The sequence below is a fragment of the Antechinus flavipes genome, chromosome 1 (genome assembly GCF_016432865.1).
Source record: "Antechinus flavipes isolate AdamAnt ecotype Samford, QLD, Australia chromosome 1, AdamAnt_v2, whole genome shotgun sequence".
Classification (NCBI taxonomy): domain Eukaryota; kingdom Metazoa; phylum Chordata; class Mammalia; order Dasyuromorphia; family Dasyuridae; genus Antechinus; species Antechinus flavipes.
The window spans coordinates 10,742,290-10,765,743 of record NC_067398.1 but is presented as its reverse complement, the minus strand read 5'-3'; the positions used below and the strand labels follow the sequence as shown (position 1 = coordinate 10,765,743).

At 37.1% G+C, this 23,454-nt stretch overlaps 1 protein-coding gene across 2 annotated transcripts in view; it reads right to left on the bottom strand.

Annotated features, from left to right (window-relative positions):
* The window catches only part of CACNA2D3 (calcium voltage-gated channel auxiliary subunit alpha2delta 3), a 1,005,807-nt gene that overhangs the window by 454,699 nt on the left and 527,654 nt on the right, over window positions 1-23,454 (bottom strand). For both annotated transcript variants that reach the window (XM_051978988.1, XM_051978997.1), the window contains exon 11: window positions 19,672-19,785. In XM_051978988.1, coding sequence (XP_051834948.1) covers window positions 19,672-19,785 — 114 coding nt within the window. The remainder of the gene's footprint in view (window positions 1-19,671; window positions 19,786-23,454) is intronic.

The following is a 23,454-nucleotide window of genomic DNA, read 5'->3' as shown; positions in this document are numbered from 1 at the left end:
AGAAATGGACTATTTTCTGACCAGAATTTCAATGAAGGATTGTCCAAAGGGCAAGGAAAACATTCGTGGAAGTACGAGCTGCTACAACACATTATTAGCCAAGAACTACACAAGAATCGGTGTAAATGAATGGGCTGTTCACATGATGTGAGAAAAAGTCAACCAAGAAGAGTTGACAGAGCCCATCAATATCCACACGACATCTCAAGAATCGTAGAAGGCTCCCAAATGGGACAGAATGAAAGGCCACGTCTGGGTTGTGAAAAGCGTTGTTGGAGGCGGCTCACATGTCAGTGAGATCATGGGACCGCTGAAGATTTGCATCCAAAATCTCTACCTGTATGGTCTTGTGAAAGTAAATCCAATACTCTGGGTCTCAGTTTATTCAGCTGTAAAGTGAAGGAGTCAGACCACATCAAAGCTCTTAATCTGTGGTCTGAGTTTGTTTTTAAAAGGATATTTTGATGATTATATTTCATTATAATTAATTTCCATTGAAATCTTGTGTATTTTACTTTAAGTATTTAAAACCATGATTCTGAGAAGAGTTTGGGAGGTTTCAATTCACCAAAGGGTTCATGATATGGTTAAGAATCTCTGGTAAGGTAGCATCAAAAATTCCTCTCAGGATCAAGGTGTTGTTATACTATCTAATTTATACTATATTATAAACTACACACACATACACACACACACACACACGTATATAGTATATAGTATATATATATATATATATATATAGACTATCAGCATTTTTAGTTATTTAATAAATCTCTATTTAAAAAGGGAGTGAAGACAATGGCAGCGAAAAACCATTCTGAATACTGTTGTGAAATGACGCGCTCTTCCTCTTCTCCTCCTCCCCTCCCTTCACCCACCACTCCGTCCTGTCTTCATCCTCGGGAGGGGGGGGGGGGTTGGGGTCAGGTAACTAGCCTGTGGAATGCTCAGCCCCTGGGCCCTCAGGGCCACAGACCCAGTACTCTCAGGCATCCTGCACATGTTTCAGCTGGTATGAGTTAGTTGGACAGTGATCCCATTTGGGGGAGAAATCACCCATTGATTTATCACAGGGAGCATAAATCATAAATGCATTTAGTTGTCTTCATTGCCTTTCCTGTCATCCTTCTCCTCTGAAGTAAAATTAAGAGGCAGATGTAAGATCTGGAATCAATTCCAGATTCCTTTCTTAAACATCCGAAGCAGGGGCTACACACAAAGGCTTTCCAGCTGCAGGTTGATGCCAGTGGAACAGCCTGCATGGCAGTTTAAGCCTGATACTCTCTCCTTGCACAAAATTGTATTTCTGGCACCCAAAGCACCTAGCCAGGTCTTGTGCTCTGGATCCTGCCCAAAGGATCCTGAAAGTGTTTAACACAAAAAGAAAAGAAAAGAAAAGAAAAGAATAATTCCAGGACTTTTTATTAAAGAAAATATAAATTGCTACAATTTATACTCCAAAAAGGCTCAAATTCACTACTGGTTGATCAATGTCTGGCAAATGAAAGTATATTCAAGGTACCGATTCACAGAGGTCAAATTGGAAAACCAAACAAAAATATAGAACTCAATGATGGTGGGGATGTGGAAAAATAGGTACTTTCACTCATTGATGATCAAATTTTAAACTTGTTCAAATTTTTTTGGAGAGTATTCCAGTTGTTATAATGATTATATTCTTGGACATAATTATTCCATTGCTAGGAATATACTCTGAAAATCTTATTAAAATAAATAAAAGAATATTATCTTTTCAAATATTTTTATAGGAGTTGTATGTGTAATTGAAACAAAAAAATAATTGGAAGTATCCAGAATATTCAACATTAGGGAACTGAGTAAATAAATAATGATATATTCATGTAATGGAATAGTGTGATGCTATTATTCAATTCAACCAGACTTTATTAAGTAGTTGCTTTATTTCTGGCAGCTACATGATACAGTGGATAGAGAGCTGAATCTGGATTCAGAAAGACTCTGGCTTCTGACACTAGTTCTGTGACAAATCATTCACCTCTGTTTGCCTTAGTTCTTCATTTGTAAAAATGAACTAGAGAAAGAAAAGACAAACCACTCCGATATCTTTGCCAAGAAAACCCCAAATGGGGTCACAGAGTTGGCTGTGACTGAAAAATGATTGAACAATGACATATTTCTGGCACAATATACTAATTACTCAGAATAGAAAGGCAAAAATGAGCTTCAGGAGGCTTCTAGTTTATGAGAAATGGAAAGGAATTTTCAAAGATGTTTTTGAAATAATATAAAGTTTTTTTAAAATCATCAGAACCAGAAAAATCCTAAGATTTTATAAGATCATAGAAGAAAATATATAAAGGATAATGAATGGATCCTCATCAAAATAGTTACTCGGTGAAGTTAGTTGAATTTATTGATGTTCAATATTAAGTTTGTAATAAGATATTTAATTTAAAATCAAATTAGAATCCACAAGCAAGCAAATAAACCATGTCTTCCTTCTGTGAAGGCTGCAGTCATTGCTTTATCTAGGACACAGATTTCCAGGGAGAAGGCAATAGGGGAATGGCCAGGTGAAGGAGTACATTTGCTATTCAGTTTCTTGGAAACTGTTTTCAATAGAAACATCAGCCACAGGAGGGCATATCTAGCTTTCTTAACCAGTGCAGAGGACTAATTCAAAAGCATTGTGTTGCCCTGCCTCCAACCCAAACTCTCTCCTTTGCCATAGAATAGCTTCATTAATGGGCCCTAGATTTCATGGTTCATTTCTCAGGGGCTTTTTTTTATTCCTCCCCTCATTTGTTATAATGCATTGCTCTGACCCTGATGGGTTAGCACCAAACAAAGTAGTCTTGGATAAGAGAGCGTTGTCCAGGACAGCCTTTCCTCCTATATCACCCTCCCCCCTAAGGAAATAGGATGGTCCCTCCGTACTTATCTCTCTATTTCTCCTTCCCCAGGGGCGTCTTCTTCCTTTAAGAACTCTTAGATGTAGCATCATCTATCTCAGCCCACTTTAGTGTAATTCCAGAGAAACTGGAATTAAACCCTGACATTCCTCCTTCTTTACTAGATGAATGTGTGATCGTGAACAATCATTTCATGCTATCGAGTCTCAGTTTTCTCATTTTGGAAATGAGAGTTTGATAAAATCTTCTTTTTATTTGCTTACAGCTGTAAAAATGTGTCCCTGAGACACCTAAAATCATCTCAAAAGACTGAGGGAAAAGGAAAAGAGAAAAGTGTAGAAAGAGGAAGAAAAATGAAAAGAAGAGGGGAAAAAGACATAAAAGGTAGTATGATACAAAGGGAGAGAGAGAAAAGTAAGTGAATGGAAAAATACAGAAGAGAAAATAAGAGGAAGAAAAATAAGGAGAAAAACAGAGGAGGAAAGAGAAAGGAAGAAAGAAATGGACAGAGATAGAGAAAACAGATAAAAAAAAAAGGCAAAGCAAGAGACAAAGATGATTGTCCACTGTCCCAGGGGACCAGAGCCCTGAACCACCTCATCTGGAGTATTTTCCTCCTACATCCCCCCAGACACCCATGGGATCCAATGTCTTGGCACTCTTCTTTCATGAGGAGAAAAACAGTGACTTAATATGTCAAGCAGTCATTCCAGTTCCATCCTACCAGATCTCTTCAACTTGTTACTAATATCTCATCCAAGTTTTTCCTTCACCTTACATGAATCCCATCCCTCTAAGACAGTACAATCAAGTTCAAGCAGAAAAGTGGCTACAAAAACATATAGGAATAGATTTATATCTCCATCTTGATTTTAGAAAATCACATATTAACTTTATTTATGTTCTACTATACTTTTATTCCTTTTGTCAAATATTACCCAATTATATTTTAAGCTGGTTTTGACCCCCTTTGGGAGGGTCTCTGGGCAGTAGTTTTAATACCTCAGAAGACATTCAACTCCCCCCCACACACACACCAACGGAAAGAAGCAGGAGAAGAGCAGTCCAAAAGAAGGGGAAAATGTTCGATTCCTTCCCCAATAAGAGGAATCTAAAGAATAGACCAAAAGTACCCCACACTGGCTAACAAGTCTTTTCTCAAACTTTATGAGAAAATACCACTCTCCTTGCATCATTGTTTGGAAGACGCAAGACAAAAAGATTCTTTACTCAAGGACATAATCTCTCCTTTCCTTTGTTGACATGGATGGAAGTTGACATAAATCTTGAGGTCTGAAGAAATCTTCCTGACATTCTCCTTTTTCTAGAAATGAAAATGGTTGAGTTTGCTCTTAGAAATGTCCTGGGACATTCTGTTCCCCAAAGCATAAAGGAAAAAACAAAACAAACATCGGGTGTTTATTGTGGCTGTTGTTCCTGTGGTTTCTAGAAAGGCAGGGGCAGAAGATCTGGACAAGGAGTTAAACAACTATGGGACTTCCAAATGCATCCATCCCACTGGGAGGTTGAAACTCATATTTTTTCCCTTCTTTCTTTGTATCACCAATAATAAATCATCAAACATTTATTATGCCTTTTTCCAAGCTCTAGGGGATACAAAACACATGTTTTTTTTTTTTTTTTTAATATGTCTCCCTTCGAGGAGCTTCCACTCTAATGAAGGATACAAAACAGATGTAAGTTGGTATATACAATATACATTTGGAATAAATAAGGCTAATTTTAGAGAGGAAGAAACTTGGAGTGGAGAACCAGAAAAAAGTCTCTTGTAGAAGTTTAGAAGCTGAAACATGGAGGAAGCCAGGGATCCAAAGAAAGAGGGGAGGAAGAAAAGCACTCTAACCGAGTTGTCTCTCACTCTTATTAGCTCTCTGATGACAGTTAGTTATTTCAGTGATCAGTGTCCCAGGCACCCTTCTTCAAGAGTAAATTCTAGATGGATAAGTTGTTGTACAAGTACATTGCATGAGAGAGCAAGAGTGGTCTGGTGATTGGTGTTTGACTTAGAGCTAAGGAGTTTAAGATTCAAATCCTGCGGGAATCGGTAGTAGCGGGGTGAACTGGCCTTAGGAGCCAGTGAGTTGGGGTCTGGACAAATCATTTAACATGACTGGGGATTGTTTTTCTCTTCTATAATATGGGGAGGTTGGACTAGAAGGCTCTTATCTCTTAGTTTTCTTAGTCCTAGCTCAAAATCTATGATCCTATGATCCCTACATAAATTGTACTACTTATAGTGAATTTCTATATTTTTTATATTGGGACAATGTTACTGAAAATATGATTCTGTACAGTAAAGTGTCAGTATAATGATTCTTGTTTTGTTTGTTTCTTGGGAGTTTTGCAAGGCAACTGGAGTTAAATGACTTGTCTAAGGTCCTAAAACTAATAAGTGTTAAGTGTCTGAGACTGGATTTGAATTCAGCTCCTTCTGAACCCCCCAGGGGTAGTGCTCAGTATGATAATTCTAAAAGGTATAAAGTTAGAGCTATTCCCAGTATTACCTGGGAGAGAGGAGACAGAAGAAAAAGCTGGGGAGTGAGTGAGGATTGGGGCAGGGGAATGGCTGAGTTTCATGTTGTCTTCACTGAAAGCTGTGCTAGAGTAAGGAGATGACTGAGTTAAACTTAATGTTCTGCACACCCTGTGTGTGGAGTAGATGGAGACTTAGTTCTACGTAGGAAATTCTCCATTGCACTCGGCACTTTCAGATATGCTCATTGTTGCCTCCTTTATCTGCTTTATCAACTGCAGAGTTCAGCTGAACAAGAAGGAAGACACTCCCTGGTGAGAATGCAGTCCCTTCAGTAAGTGCCCGAACCAGCAGGCTCTGGCTCCAGTTCTGAGTTCTTAAGATGGTGCATGGAGAGCATCCATCAGTACTGCCCTTTTTTTTTTTTTTTATTCTCCTTGTCATGTTTCTCTGGCTGAAACCATAAAACATTCCATGCTACCAAATGTCATTCAAAATAAGCCCAGAGAAAAGGAGCTCTGGTATATTCTCAGCTGTGGCAAAGCACCTGCCCACCTCTTACCACGGGCAGGACCAGGCTCTCCAAGAACGAAGATCCTTCATACCTTCCTAAATAATATCCAAGAAAGGAAGAAAAGAAAGAATAAGAAAGAGTAAAAGGAGAGGGGAGAAAAGGGAAAAGAAGGAAGTAGAAAAGGAAGGAATTACCCCTGATAAATTTAGCTTAGAAATGTAACAGATTCTATTCTGGAAAGGTCCTATCCTTATGGGCAAGTTTAATAATGTAAAAAAAAAAAACAACCCAGCAAGAAGATGTGTTGTGTAAGGGAAAGGATTGCCAAATGATGTAAGATATTGCTGTTATTATAGATAAATTTATATATATATTTGAGGAGGAAAAGAACTCTGTAGTAATAAAAGTACTAATACCTGTGTGTGTGTGTGTGTGTGTGTGTGTGTGTGTGTGTATGAAGAAACACAACTTTTAAATGGAATTTGGGTAGTTTTGTTCAAAGGAATGGATTGGGATGTTAATATCAAACCTCCTTGTGAACAATGTGGACTGCTGCTTTTCTTAGGTAAGAATAATTTGTTTCAGGGAAAAGTGGGGACTAGTGGTGGTGAACATGCCCTTGTTCCTTGCTACTAGGAAGTGAGACTAATGAATTAAGCTCAGAATGTATGCATTGAGCTAAAGCAATTCCAGAAGGATGCTGTCTCACGCCAATATGATGAGCCTTCAAGAACAGGAAATTCAGATTGCCCAAGAAGGGCCAAACGGACCCAGCTCAGAAACTAAGCAAGTCAAACTGCTAATGCCAATTATTAGCAGTATCAGGCTTATGAATTGATGCTACCATTTTAGCCTTCATGCAATAGAGGGAAAAGGAAAGAGACAGAAAGACACACAGAGAGAGGCAGAGATAGAGCAAGAGAGACCCAGAGAGAGGGAGGGAAGAAGGAAGGGAGAGAGACACACACAAAGAAAGAGACACAGAGACAGAGACAGAGAGAGGGAGGGAGGGAAGGAGAAAGAGACACACAAAGAGAGACAGAGAAACAAAGAAAAAGAAAAAGAGAAAAAGAGAGAGAGAGAGAGAGAGAGAGAGAGAGAGAGAGAGAGAGAGAGAGAGAAGGAGAGAGAGGGAGGTTTTCAGTGATATGATTTTTTTCTGGTATAAGTCCTTTGTGCATTTTTACCACTTCATCTTTTCTTCTTCTGTTTTTGTTAAGTACCTACCATTTCTGGCTTTTATTTTACCAGTTTTAGCATGAAACGTTCCCTTGATATCTCTAATTTTCTTTAAAAAGATCTTTTGTCTTTCCCCTTTCATTGTTTTGTTTCTTTGCATTGCTAATTTTTAAATTAGTTTTAAAAAGTTTTTTTTTTAATCTTTCATTGCTATTCTCTAGAATTCAGCATATAGTTGAATATCTTTTCCTTTCCCTTTCCTTTTTCTTCTCTCCTCAGGTATCTGTAAAATGTCACCAAAGAGCCATTTTGCTTTCCTGCTTTTCTCTGGAATGTGCAATCATGCAATATATTCCCATCCAGCCATATTGCAAAAGAAAACGCAGATTCAAAGACAAACATACAAACCCAAGACTAATGCATTGCTAACAATAAGGTTAGTTGGAGGTGATGAAATTTCAACTGAACTATTGAAAATCCTAAAAGATGATGCTGTTAAAAGTTCATGGCAGCAAACTCGAAAAACTCAACAGTGGCCACTGGATTAGAAAAGATCAGTTTATATTCCAGACCTAAAGTAGGGCAATGTCAAGAGATATTCAAATTACCAAACGATTTCACATGTTACATTTCCACACACCAACCAGGTTATGCTTAAGATTGTGCGAGATAGGCTTTAGCAATATGTAAATCGAGATTTACCAGAAGAGCAGACTATATACAGCTTTTGACTATATGGATCAGAAGAAAATGTGGCAAGTCTTCAAAAAAAATGACAGTACCAGGCTATTTTATTTGTCTCCTGAAGAACCTGTATGTGGGCTAAGAACCAACTGTTAGAACCAAATATGGAACAACTGATTGGTTTAAGATTAGAAAAGGAATATGATGAGACTATATATTGTCACCTTACCTGTGAAATGCCAGGCTGGATGAATCAAAAGCTGGAATTAAAGTTCCTAGAAGTGTCAATGATGTCAGATATCTAAATGATACCACTCTGATGGCAGAAACTAAAAAGAATTAAGAAGCTTTTTGATGAGGGTTAAGAAGGTGACTGTAAAAGCTGACTTGAAGATTAACATTAAAAATATGTATAAGATCTTGGCAACCAGTCCCATCATTTCCTGGTAAATAGAAGGAGAACAAATGGAAGCTGTGTCAGATTTTATATTCTTGGGCTCAAAGATCACTGCAGATAGCAATTGCAGCTATATAATTAAAAGATGCTTCCTCCTTGGAAGGAAAGCTCTGGCAGATGTGGACAGCATACTCAAAAGCATAAGTATCACCTTACTGACCAAGGTGCATGTAGTCAAAACTATGTTTTTTCCACTAGCAATGTATGACTGTGAGTTGAACTTCAAGGAAAGCTGAGAGGTGGAGAATCAAAGCTTTCAAATTGTACTGGAGAAGACTTTTGAGAGTCACTTGAACAACAAAGAGATAAAATCAGTGAATTCTTAAAGAAATTAATTCAGTATATTCACTGGCAAGTAAAATAGTGAAGTTGAAGCTTAAATCCTTTGGTCATAGAGGACCAAAATGGGACTCATTGAAAACGACCATGAAGTTGGGAAAGATTAAAGGCAAAAGGGAAAGGGGATGACAGAGGATGAGATGCATAGATGGTGTCATAGAAACAATGAGCATGAACTTGAACACCATTAGAGATAGTGGAGAATAGAAAAGCCTGGAATGCTCTGTTCTATGGGATCACAAAGAGTGACACACAATTGAACAAGTGAACACAAATATAATCTATCTCAAACCATTTGCCTTCTCAAAGATGGAGGAAAGGCGGAAAAAGTGAGGAAATGTGGAATTTAACAATTTTTTAAAAGAATGCTTAAAAATATGTTTACATGTAACTGAGAAAAAATGAAATAAAAATATAAAAATATAATTAGTAATGTTTAACAAAATAAAACAAAATGTAACATAAAAAGAAACTAGAAAAAGCAAAAGGTGTCTCATAGTAAAAACAACCACTCTGTATAAGAGATCAAGGCAAAACAGTCTAAGAACTACTGGATTACCTGAAAAATTATGATCAAGATCAATACCAAGACATACACACATACAGAGACAAAGAGACAGAATGAGACAGAGGCAGAGAGACAACTAGAGAGTCTGCATAGCATATTTCAACAATCTATTTAAGGAAACTCTCCAAATCTCTTAGATCCAGGGGGCAAAGCAAAAATGAAAAGAGTCCAGAAATCATCTTAAAAAACTCTAAAATAAAAATACTGAGGAATGTTATAGTCAAAATCCAGACTTCCCAGGTCAAAGGAAAATACTACAAGTATCCAGAGGGAAAAAGTTTGAATGCTAAAGAATCACATTCAGAATTATACAACATTTAGCAGCCATCACTGAAAAGGAGTGGAGAGGATGGAATACAATATTCCTAACAACAACAACAACAACAACAACAACAACAACAACAACAACAACAACAACAACAACAACAACAAATGAAAGACAGGCTTTCAAAAACAAAATGAAAGACAGGCTTTCAATAAATAATAATTCAACTGTACGGAAGAAAAATCAATCTTTAATTAGAATATTTTATTAGAGGATTCTAATATTGCTGATATAAGGACAAGAGCTGAGTAGAATCTCTGAAACACAAATAGCTGGTTAAAAGAAAACATAAAAAGTTATTAATCAGCAAAGGCTTTATAGTGATAAGATGCTTGCACTCTAATGGAGGAGCAAGAGACCAAGGAGGAGTTCAGTATTCCTTAAAAACCAGGGCGCCATTGATATTTGAGGGAGTCCACTAAGATGAAAAGGCCTGGCAGTGTTTTTCTGTCATGTTTTTAATGTTAGAAAAAGAAAGGAAAGAGAGGGTGTTATAAATAGACTACAAAGATAAAAAGAATATGGGAGTGATGAAATGCATTGGTTTCTTCACAATTCTTGAAAGAATCAAGAAAGGGGCAAGATACCCAAGTGCAGTCACCCCAATTGGCTGGGGATGATGAAATTAATAGGTTCCTTGGTCTCCCCATAGCATGTTCTTCTTTGAAGTGTTCCCCTTTTCATTATACAACCCATGGTCAAAAATGGCTGAAAACTTCCCCTTTGGGGAAGAGAAGCTAATATTAATGAATTCATTAAGCATGAACACTCAGTGCATGCAATTACTTTTAACCCACTTCTTGTTGTAGGGTGATTTTTATCTCTTTATCAGTTCAGCGGCTCAAGATCTTGTTTTGTACAACTAACTCAGTCAAGGTGACGTGACCTTTCTGTAAGTCCTTGTCCTTAAGTGAAAAAACAACTTTATAGATTGCTCACAGACTGTGGAAAGGATATACTGGGGAAGAAAATGGGAAGAAAGATGGGGGGAACTTATCTCACACCAACCACAGGCAAAAGTAGAAGACAATACTCTTGGGAAAAGGCCATGATGTAAAGCTCACTTTGAACTGAATCAGAGCAAAGTGGGAAGAACCAGGAGAAAAACTTTGAACAAAATGAACAATTTTGAAGGACTTAAATTTGAAAAACATCAATTCATTGAACACCTGCATTTCTGGAGGACTGATCATTTTGAATGCTCCCAGCATCCTGATAGAAACATGATGGATTAGATAGTTAGGGTGAAGCATGAGTTTTGGGCACATTGCCAATGCAGAACTGTTTTTTCATGACTATATTTATTTTTGCAGGATTTTATTTTATTTTATTTTTTCCCAGTAGGAGGTAGGTGAGAAGGAAAGAGAGCCAAGGGATGTTAATTGAAAAAAAAATTAAGAAAAATTACCTTGTCTAATATGTTCTAACCAGCAAACCTTAGAGGAAGGATTTGAATCAAGACCTCTGATTCCACTGCTATTTCTCTATTGCACTTGTCTTTTTTTTCACAAAATATCTCCAGTTTGAATTATTACTATCTCCTTAAAATTGCCAGTATTTCTTACTTCATCGTTACTATCGGTAGCATCACCAAATCCCTGTTTTCCCATGATCCTGGAGTTATATTTACTTCTTTTTCAAACTAGTATTTATATAAAGCATTTTGTAAACCTTAAAGTTTTGCATGAATGTAGCTATTGTTATTGTTATTGTTATTATGCTTAATTTCTTCCCTTTCCTGTGTTCCATCAGTTATCAGATTCCTTATAATTTTTCTTTGCAGTTCTTCCTTCATCTCTCCTTTCCTCTTCATCCTCATTCTTTATTCCAAAGCACATAAAATTATTACCATCTGCATAGACTTTTCTAACATATAGATATAGATAGCTATATAAAATCAGTAGTCTCAGTACATATCACTTTCTGCACTATAGAAATGAAAGTGTCACATTTTTGCTCAAATTTCTATTTCTGCTTTGCCTTCAAAGACCTCCTCAATACAAAAAAAGTAGCCTCATTTTACCTGTTTCTTCTCCATTCACTATATGCTCCATCCAGACTGGACAAATGTTCATCTCTTACATATGAATTATATTACACTTTCTCCACATTCTTACACTGACTCAACTACTGAAATGTTCTTTTCTCATATTCTGTATATACCAAATTCTGTACTAAGCCATTTCAGTCATATCTGATTATTTGTTAACCCATTCAGAGTTTTCTATTTTTCTCCTCCAGATCATTTTACAGAGGAAAAAACTAAGGCAAATGGGGTTAAATAACTTGCCCAGGGTCACAACAGCTAGTACAAATCTAAGATCAGATTTAAACATAGGGAAATGGGTCATTTTGACTTCAGGTATGACACTCTATCCACTTCATGACCTATTTGTCTCAGCCAAATTCCTCGCCATCCATGAATGGCTCAGAGGACACTGCCTGTCCTTCCCTCAGTTGGAATAACCTTCTTACTCAAACCTCATTAGGATTCACTTATCACATAGTAAGAAAAAACAGTCTGGTCATTTTTCTGGATAGGTTTCTTGAGGGCTTGAACTTTATATTAAATAAATGGCATATGTAGCTCAGGATGCTACACACAGCTTGGATTTAATAAAGGCTTATTCTAGTTCTATTTGTAGCTTTGTTTCTCAGAATGTTTCATCTTCCAAATTATAATCTGATAATCCAATGATTTAAATGATGGACAAGGCGAATACGGCTCATTGGCACTCATCTGATTCCTTCTCCTCCTGTAGAGATACAAGCAAACCCTCTTCCCCAAGCAGTTAACCGATCTAATTCCCTTCTATTTACCACTTTTAGGATTTCTCCTTATCATCTGGTAACTACATTGGAGCTGTTTTGCCCTGGACACTGCCCAGTTGGGTTAAATGATAATGATTATCATCTTCCAGATTATAATCTGATAATCAAAAAGTCATTGAGAAAAAAGTCATTGGCTATATATTAATTCTTATAGTTAAGATTAGTGATAAAACCCAGGGGTCCACAGTATGATGGGGAGAGGGCTGAACACTCTCCATGAGTTGACTCCCTCTACCAATGTCCCTTTGCCTTGAGACTTGGTTGGACCTCTCATAGCGTGGACTGCCTAATATCGTGGGATCTGAATGGTACAGACTAAATCAGACTTTTTAGATCTGGAAGGGATTTGGGGCATCATTGAAGCCAAGTCCTTCATTTCTTAGGTAAGAGAACAGGAACAGAATGGTTGTTATTTGTGCAACATCTCACAATTGCCAAGTGTCAGAGCCAGGATTTAAACACAGGCCTTTTGAGTTGGGATATAAGGCCAGTTCTTTAAACACTGTATCACAAGGTCTTCTCTCCCTGTCTTTTGACAGAGAAAACCATGTTCCCTTGACTTGTTTTCAGTCAAGTGAGCCTGAATCCTTAGTTCTTGTGTCCTTTGTTGATTTTTTTTCCACTTTTTTTTTTGGGGGGGGAAGAGTGGCTAGACTAAGAAAAATGCCAGAGATGTTCCTTCTTGAAAATCCAATTCTCTGTGAAAAGGTGCTGATTTCCAACTGTGTTTTAAAATGCAGGACAAAGACAGGCATCCTGAGGCACTTTGAAAAGCCTTTATCTGGGAATCGGGGAAGTTTTTGTTCAGCCTTGCCGTCCCATCCCTCTTGCCAGCCCCATACTCTCCAAAGACAGCTAATCAACCTAAGTTATGTTACAGCTCAGAAAGACTACAAAGTGACTGGGGCCCGGCTTTTGTTCTTGAGATCACTAATAATAAAATACACAGTACATAGAACTGTAATAACATTCGTCTTTGAAGTCCCTCGGTCCTTTTAGAAGGAGAAAATCAATTTAATAACACTTGGACAATGGAGCAGTCAAGCCATTCAATTGTGCTGTCCTGACGAACCATGTCTGCAAACTCCAGATATGCCTGAAACTGAGAACTGGGGCAACAGTTCCATAGAAAGGTGACATGAAAGGGATGTGGGAAGAGAGGAAGCTGGAGATTGGTCCAAGAAAGATGTTCATCAGTGGTCATCTATTTCCTTCATTGACTGCTATTTTATTTTTTGTCTCTTCAATGACTTTTTATACATGAAACCTGTCTTTGTGGCAAAAGAAGGGAGTTGAGAAGAGAGAGAAGAGAGAGAGAGAAACAGAGAGAGGCTGAGACATACAGAAAGAAAAATAGCTGAGAAAGAGAGAGAGAGAGAGAGAGAGAGAGAGAGAGAGAGAGAGAGCTAGAGAGCCAGACAAACAGAGACAAAAACAGACAGAAACAAAAAGAATGACAAAGACATATGGGGATAAAACAGATAGAGACAAACAGACACATAGAACTTGTGTTTCAACATAGGTTCAACCTATTCTTCTCACCTTCCTCTCATAGTATGGTTCACTCATTTACAGCAAACTCTTATTAAGAATTCAACAAAATATTTATCTTTGGCAAAAATTGATATAAACATGCTGATAGCAAAAAAAGTGAGATTTTAAGGTAACAGTAAAGTTTGAAGGGTAGTGTCTGTTTTTCAGGTAATATAAAGGGAAAAGGATGATAAATAAAGAAGGGATAAATTAAAAAGGTTCACATTAACAAAATCTATTATGAAAAATCACTCCTTAAGTTGCTCAGTGAATCAGATAAAGCTAACTGCTTATAGATGAATAGATAAATGATTTGGAGATGAAAGTAAATAAGAAGGAAGGAAGGGAGATGGAAGGAAAGAAAGAAAGATGTAAGAAAGGAAGAAAGGAAATAAAGACAAAAGGAAAGTAGGATGGAAGGAAGAACATATATTGAGGAAGTATACTAAGTGCTAAGAACTGTGTGAAATGCTAGGGATCCAAAAAAATAAATAAACAGGACAGTTCCAGCCTGCCAAAGGCTTGCATTCTAATGGTGACAAGAGCCAAAATGCAGACCAAGGGTATGTACTCTGTGGGGTTGCATGACATAAAAGGCAGTAAGATGTTGTACGGAGGTGTAGGTTTTGGCACACAAAGGCAAAAAGCACTCTTCTAAAGGCTGAGGGAACTAAGGATGGAATTCAAGTTTCTGATGCCGAGGAGATGGTATAAGTTGGGAAGTTCTAAATTTAGTTCCGGTAACAATATCCTTCCCTTGCAATGAACCAATAGCTGGCCTGACAAGCAGGAGTTCCAAACCTTCTAACTCCTCTCACCATGGATCTTTAGTCCCTCCTTCCAGCTGGGAAATTATACTATCTATTAGCTGCCTTGCTATCAAGGGTCTAAGAAATGACCCACAGCCATATAAAATGAGTTGGGGGGGGGTGAGGGAGGCAAGAAGAAATGGAAAAAGAAAAGGAGAAGAAGAAGTGAGTTTTCTGTAGCCATTTCTTTTTGCAGCTACTTTTTAAGAGGCCTGATTCCCAGGAGAATTAAGCAGCATGTCTTAGCCCCCTAGATGCTTAAAGGAACTTTTCACTATTATGGAGTGAGGGAAAATGATTACCACAAAGGCAGCAACATCTTCCATTTTTAAAAGCATTTTAAAGATTGTAAAGTACTTTATAAGAACTGCTGTATCCTAAGAGTAGCATGAAGTAGGGATTACAGGAACTTCCCCATTTTACAAAGATAAAGTGATCTGCTCCACATTGCCTCCCATTTATCCTGCAGATATCTTGGACTACATGATAGTTTGTATTACCTCCTCCATTCAGTTGTAAGTTCCGCTAAGGCAAGAACTTCATTTATTTCCTTTTATATACCCATTCTTTAACATGGTGTCTGGTACCCACTAAATACTTATTGACTTATTGAATAATTTCATCATTCAAATTGTTATTTAAAAAGTTGCTTTGTTCATGTTTAGTTATATATACAGGCATGTGTTCAATATAAAATGGATTTTAAACTCCTTTTGGTTTCATCAATTACCAGAGATCAAATGACTTATATATATATATATATATGTATATATATATATTTTTTTTTCCCAATGCTATAAAGAAGACTCATGTATTTGTCAGGGGAAGGGGCTAGCCTAGTAAACCTCAAGGATCTTTGTTGCTCAGCATTGTGGGATCCTCTGAGGCTGTCATGTAAAGTCATTAGACATAAGTGGGTGGGACATGCTAACGGTCCTGGTATCTCATGGCTTATGTAACTAGAAATGAAATGCTCTCGAAGAACAACTCACTAGAGTGACTGAATTTTTTCTTGATTCTGGTTAAATAATGCAACATTCTTTTTTTCCCTAAGTTAACAAGCCTCATAAACTCTTCTCAAAAGAACTCCCTGTTTCTCCTTTTGAACATTTCAGCTAATCTTCTTTGACCCCACCTCAGTTTCTGTACATCTTTTTTTTTTTTAATGAATGGCAAGAAAAATTGGAGGCCCTATTCCAAGAAAATAATATACAAGAAAGGTTACATCTACTCAAGAATTCTGAAGTACAGCTGTCTACTCCTGGGGCCAAGTGGCAGCAGCACCTAGGAGCTGTCCAGGGCTGAAGCTCAAGAACAAGGTTCATAACTCAAAGTCTGTTTTATAGGGACAAGCAGATGCTTATCAGGATAAGTATGGGAGACACATTTATTTACTCCTCAGATCTCAGTGGATGCCACGTTTCTCGCAACTTACCTCACTTAATGTGTTCTTCTCATCCTGTGGATCTCCCAGAGGCTTTACTACAGACTAGGTTTCATATCTCTGACTTTCCTCTTGCCTAGGAGCTTGTTAGTTCACTTTGAATATTGTATTCATTTCTCCTCTCATTTGTGTCCCACAATATTCAGCTTTTTTTTTCTTTGACTATTCAAAATATGGCTCAATAACTCCAGATTTGGGACTGTGGGCCAGAGTTCAAATCTCATCTCTACCATTTAGTACTTATGTGACATTGAACAAGTGACAACTGTCCTGTGCCTCAGTTTCTCCATCTGTAAAATAAAGGAAAGGGGATGATCTTTCTGGCTTTCAGTTCTCGATCTATGGTTCTGTGGTCCTTAAGCAAGATTAATACTTGAAGATATCACAAAAAGCTAAGAAAAAATGGGGACTGCTGGTATAAACATTCAAGGAAATTAATAATTCTAAGAAAAGATAACAAAGAAGGAGGAAATTACAGATGAGAGGCAATAAACCCAGAAACAACTGATGAAAAGTCAAGTTCAAGAAACTACTAGTAAGCTAATTTTGCTAGAGGATAGAGTATATAAAAGGAGATATATTAAATAAATTTAGAAAGAGAAGTTGGAACCAGATGGTAAAAGCTTTTAAATATTTAACAGATATATTTAAACTTTATCCTTGAAACAATAGGGAGGGACTGAAGCCTGATGAGCAAGGGGTGACAGAAGCAGATATGTTCTTTAGGGAAAGAATTAAAATAATTAAATAGAGAATAATCAGAGATGCCAGGAGACTAGTAGGAGGCTATTGTGATAGTCTAAGATAAGGTGTTACAATTTCAGAGGGGATTTGGTTTAGAACCAGAAGGACTTTAAAAGTGATGTGGTCCTGAACCAGTTGAAAAGGCAGTTATTTTGATTAATGGAAAATGTCAAGGTTCAAAGACATAGAGTGACTAAATTTAGAGCAATATTAGAGACAAGCTATTTCAACCCTCTCATTTTTCAGATGAAAACACTGAGGCAAAGGAAGTCAACACCAGAGATATGAATGAGGGGGACTTGAGTTCAAATTCTGCCTCAAATATTTACTAATGATATGACCCTGCCTGATTACTTAACTCTTATTTGAATCAATTCCCTCAATTAAAAAGGAGGGATAATAATAGCACCCATCTGCAAGGATTATTATGAGGATCAAATACCTCAGGACAATACCTACTACATAGTAGGCACTTATCAAATTGTTTGTATTCTTGCTTTCCCTGAGATAGGGAGAAGAAGGCTAAAGTGGCAGCCAGAGATACCTCTGAATTTGTCACCCCTTCAAAATGCCCTCTTGCTACAGAAATAGACTCTATGGCTCATTGGTGCTTCTTTGAAAAAAAGATGATGGAAGCACACTTCATGGAGTGCTGATGCTTGCAGGGTCCTGGATCCAATTAATCTGTGAAAGCACCTGGCATGAAATCAATAGCATTCATCTAGAGAGAGCAGACTGGCTTTCGGGTTTGCCTAAAGAACGATGGCCCTGCCCTGAGCTGATTCCTCCAAGGAAAGGCAGGACCTTGGATGCTCTGAGTTTTCTGCCCTTACTCTACATGTCTCTATGACCGGGATGTGCCCTATGGCTCTGCTTAGGTCATCTACCCAAAAGACATTCAGTGTCAAGAGACCAGCCTTTTAAGAGTTCTGTGCATTTATTTGTAATTGTTTCCTTGGAATTTTTGGTAACATTTGAAAAAAATTTCAAGTTACACATGCACAACATCCAGTTGGAAATTGCATCTATCAGCACGAATGATAATGATAAATTCTAGGCTCTTGTCTGGAGCTCAGGAATCAGGATCACACAATTATTAAGTACCTGAGGCAGGATTTCAATTCAGGTCTTTCTAACTCTTAAGTCCAGCACTATCCAACTGTCAAAGAAGTATTTGAATCCAGCTCTTCCTGTCTCAAGCTCAGAATTCTCTTCCCTACATCATGAGCATTTCCACCCATATTTACTAATGCCATTTCCTAGTTCTGTTAGTCATATGTGCTTGTTAATGCACTCAAACAAAAATTCAACAAGCCTATACATAGTAACTACTATGTGTCTAGATCCTATTGAGTGCTGTAGGGATACAGAGTATATGTCATGATCTCTGGGCTCAAATAGCTTCTAAACTAATTAGCAAAACACAAAGGAAGAAGAACACTTCTAGAGGATGGCTGCTAAAGTTACAAATAAAGACATCTAGATTCAACCCAAACCCCACCATGGAAGAGGCAGCATGGAGCAGCAGGAGCTCTAGATTTGGGGGTCAAAAAGCATGCATTTGCCCAATGGCTGTGGCACTGTGTGACCCTAATCAGAGGTAACTTTTCTGGGTTTCTATTTGCACATCAGAAAAATCCAATGGCTGGATAAATGATAGTGAGGTTCTATCTAGCCCTGAATCTTCGATGTTATGTGGGATTTAGCCAACTAATTTATCCTTTCTGCACCTCCAGACTTTATGGTATCTGAGGTCCTTTCCAGTTCAAGATCTGTGAGCCTATTATCTTCTGTTGCAAACCCACAGGAATAATCAAGGAATGGCAATTATACTAGCAAAGGTGTGTTATATTAGCCAATACTTTCATGGTGCATCTATGAGCAAGATGCACAAAAACATTGAAATGATGCTTTGAGGTCTCATTTTAAAAAACAGGTCTACACTACAGCAGCCTTCTAGAAAGGTAATAGATGCACCGATCTGTAGACAGTCAGCAATCCTATGTTCATCATGAGTAAGAATCATAAAGGTTCAACAGGAAACAAAAAGCTTTACAGAAAGCCACCAAAACTCTCATGTCATAGCAGAATTGGTCCCATCCCAATGTAATAATATTATTACATATTCTTTTTTGAAATGGAAATTTATTGTTCCCTCAGACATAGTAGGGGTAGAACTAGAATGGAAGCCAGACCCATGGACATGAGTCACAGCACAACTCACACACTGGCATGTTTTACTGAGTCTACATCAGCACATGTGTTGTCTCCATGATTCCAACCAGTAAGGGCAAAAAGCTAAGTTTACTTTCCAAAGTGATACATCTTTGCTGTCTGTGTTGGACCAATAGCTAGTGATAACACTCAAAAAAATCAACAAAACAGTTTTTATTTATTCTTATTTCTGAACAAAAAAACTTGCTTTAACAAGGAAGCAACTATTCTGTCTTGTGTTCTGATATCCCAGAAACGTAACCATCCAGAATCAGAGCATATCCAATTTTGAGCGTGTGATATCTTTTAGAGAATAATAATGCTAAATAAAACTGAGAGAGAATTATCTCTCTAATAATAGTCCCTTACTTTTTATGAAATCCCTCTCTAGAAACTGCCCCATTGCTTGAATTACCATCTGTCAGATTTAATTTCTATCTATTCAATTCAATGATTTCATTCACATAGTTGGAATCTCACACCTTAGGTGCTAATCAACAACTAAAAAAATTTTGTCAAATGTAAGAAATAACATGTCATTGTAAAATTAACCTACTTAGGGGGTTATCTCACAGAAATGTAACAACCATTTAGTTGTTTGGTTTTTAGGAAAAACGGTAGAACTTGTTGCATTGACTTACCTTCCTTTCTGGCCAATTATACTTTGCAAAGATTGTATCATAGGTATCTACAGCCCCATCAGTAATGAGCATTATTGCTTGGCTGCAGATGCTTCCCTGTCCGGTGTGGTTGAACTGTGGAGAGAAATAAGTATCCGGTTAAAATGTATCCTAGAAGATGAATATATGGATTAGTTCACAGAAAAGCATGGGGAAAAGGAAATGAACACTCCTTGAATGAAGAGATTCTTGCGAATCTCCCAGAAATCTTAAGAACTCATATGCTGAGTCCTACATGACACATGATTAAACCGAACTTGATATAATACATGAAAAATTATTAAGAGCTAGGGTGGGAGATAAGAAGAGCATGTGGAGCAGTAGACAGAACCCTGCCTGGAATAAGGAAGACCTGAATTGAAATCCTGCCCCATTCCCTTGCTCTCTGTATATAAGTTACTTAACCTCTACATAACTCAGTTGTTGATCTGTATTGTTTCCTCATTGACAATGGGGCCGGGGCTTTTGAGAGAGCTTAGCTTAATTAAAGTGCTCCATTTGCCTTTGAGTGATGCAAGGTAAAGTCTTGTAGTTCTTAGTTATGATAGAGTGATGAATAGCGGGGTTGGGGGAAGTAATAGGGAAGAGATGATTGTAGTTGTTGGAATTAATGTGGTAGGTTTTATTGAGTTGTTATATCATTGTATTTTAGAGTTGTTAGTAGAGGGAAATATCAGAGAAACCTCGAGTCAAGAAATATTCTAGGTGCTGGAAATTCTGACAAATGAATCCATCTCTTTCTAGGCCCTTATAGTCTATAAAGAAGCTTACATTCTATGAGTGAAGGTACAACTCTCAATAATTATGATGACGACAACAATAACAGCAAATTAGCCAACATTTATTCATATGGTACCTACTATGTGCCAGACATTGTGCTAAGTGCTTTAAAATTATCTCATTTGATCCTCATAATAGTAAAACAGTCCTGAGAGGTAGATGTTATCATTTGCCCCATTTTATAGAGGAGCAAATTGAAGTAGTAGCAGCTTAAGTAAGGAACCTCCTAGACAGTATATGGAATTGAGGGTCTGAGTCCAGGAAGACTGAGTGAATTTCCGATTTGGAATGCCAGGTCAGCTGTTCTGCAGAGATGTGGCCCTGGGTAAGAAGGAACCAGCACACCGGGAGTGCAGAAGCCATGGAGCAGGGACACTGCTCTTGGTATTTGAGGAGGGAGGAGGCTTTGGTTTGGGGTTCCAGGGCAGAGAGAAGAGCTCAAGTGAAACTAGAGGACCCATTTCCTTCACAATTAGAGGTGCTTAAACTAACATTTCTCATTAAAAAAAGAACTGGTAAAGAAGAAAGAACCTTACTCTGGGGACAGGGAAAACCTGGGATTCATCTTCAGTAGCCACTGAAGTAAAAAAATAAATAAATAAATAAAATAAAAAAAGCTCTTCTAGCCCACAGAGTAATGTTATACTTTATGTTATAGAAGAAGACTTTAAAAATCAAATTAGAGAAATTGAAGAAAAACTAAAATAAAAAAAAGTAAACCAACTAGAAAAGGAGATACTGAGTCTTAAAGAAGGAGATAATTCTTTGAAAAACAGAATTTAGCAAAGGGGAAACCAGTAAAGTTCTAAAAGACCAAGAAATAACAAAATAGATTATAAAGAATGAAAATAAAATGACTAGAATGTGAACCATCTTATAGATAAACAACAGATCTGGAGAAAAGATCAAGAAGAGAAAATATAAGAATAATTGGAATACCTGAAAACTGTGACCAAAAACAAACAAACAAACAAAAAAAAAAAAACAAACCTTAAAAAGAACTTTACAATAATATAAGAAAAAATCCAAGGAAATTGTCCCGGAGAGATGGAACAGGAAGGGAAAGGAGAAATAGAAAAAAAATCACTGATCACCCCCCCCCAAAGAGACCTTTTGTGACAAATACATAGGAATATTATTTCCAAATTTTAAAAGGCCCAGATCAAAGAGGAAATTTTGTAAGAAAAAAGAAAAAAACAATTTAAATATGCTGGAGCTACAATTAGAACAGTACAGAATTTTTCAATAGCCACAATAAAAAGTCCTGGAATCATATATACCTGAAATCAAAAGAAACAGGTCTTGTGGCCAAAAATATCATATCCACCAAAATTATCCATAATAATGAGTGGGAAAAAATGGACATTCAACAAACTTGCAAATTTGCAGGACTTTGTCTCAACCAATCCCAAACTTAATAGAAAATTGAACATATGAGAGTCAATAACAAAGATTAATTTTAAGGAACTTAACATGGATAGATAGTTTATTTTTTTTTAAATTTTACATAGAAATGCATACCATATTTTTAAGACTGACATTAGTAATTGGATAGCTCAAAAGAAAGATTGGAACAGATTTGAATATGACCTGACTCTAAAAACCAAAATTATATAGGAAAAGGTAAATATAGTAATTATATTATAAAAATGAGGTAAATATATAAATATTTATCTGTGCTTAACTGTAGCTTTTTTTTGAGGGTGGTTGGGGTGAAGAAAGGGGAAAAAGGAATAGGGAAGAAAGTTCACAGCAGAGAACAAAATGATAACCTACAAGGAAGCAAAGGAAAGATGGACACTCATGAATAGTATTCTAATTCTATTATTAATTATTCTAGTATCTTCTATTAGTACATATTCTTTTTTGAAATGGAAATTTATTATTATATATTTTGAATCCTCCCTGATATTTTGTTGGGCACACAATATTTTGTTTTGTTTTATTTTCCTTTTCTATCTTTCTTTTTCTGTTCTGTTTTTCCATAAAAATAAAGTATGTCTTGAGAGGGGCACAGAGGAATATACATTTGGAAACATATTTTTTTAAATCAATAATTTTTAAACACATTATAAGCATATTCATAAAAGTTGAGGAAGAGAGAGCATTAACTGGGAAATGAGAAAGGCTTCCCATAGGAAGCATAATTTGAGCCCTCAAAGAAGGTACGGTTTCCAAAAAATATAGATAAACCTGAAGTACATTTCAGGCATGAGGGGATCACAAGTGCAAGTGCAAAGACCTGGCAATGGGAGACAAGGTGGCAAGTTTGGAAATAGAGCAAAAGGGTCAAAATGAAGAAGGTGTGAAAGGAAGGGATGTGTAAGAAAATGTTAGCCCAATGCCTAGAACAGAGTAAGTGTTCAATCAATACTTGTTGATTGATAATAAGCCCAACACTATGGAAATGGATTATATGGATTGAAACTTCTAATATAAAAAATCATCTCAGAAAAATAAATAGTGGCCTTGCATGAAATACAAAGAAGCTATTTCTGGATGGATAGAGACTCTGCCCTAGCGTGTAAAAACCAGAGAATGTTTGGACATCTAATGGGCCAGAAATGCAGCCACTCAAAAGAGAAATCTACATCCAGACATTTCAGAGCCTAAACTTCATGATCCACAAGATGTCTGGAGGCAGATTTGATTAGTCACTCATTCAAGGGACTTTAAAATGCATTAGCTGTCCAGCTCACCCCAATGGTTTTAATGCCAGCAGAATTGTTTCTGATCTTAAGGCCAAGTCACCTCCTTCAAAGCTGCACATGTGGTGCTTGAAGACATGGTGAATCCTGTGAAAGAACCCAAAACAAGAGGACAACAGAGATTCCTGGAAGTTCCCAGCCCTGGGCAAGACTCCGCCTTTTAACTAGTTTACAAAAGAGTCTCTAAGTAGTTTTTACTTTCATGATTTTTCCAAGTAGCCCCTTTATAATTTACCTTTCAGATTAGGATGGATAA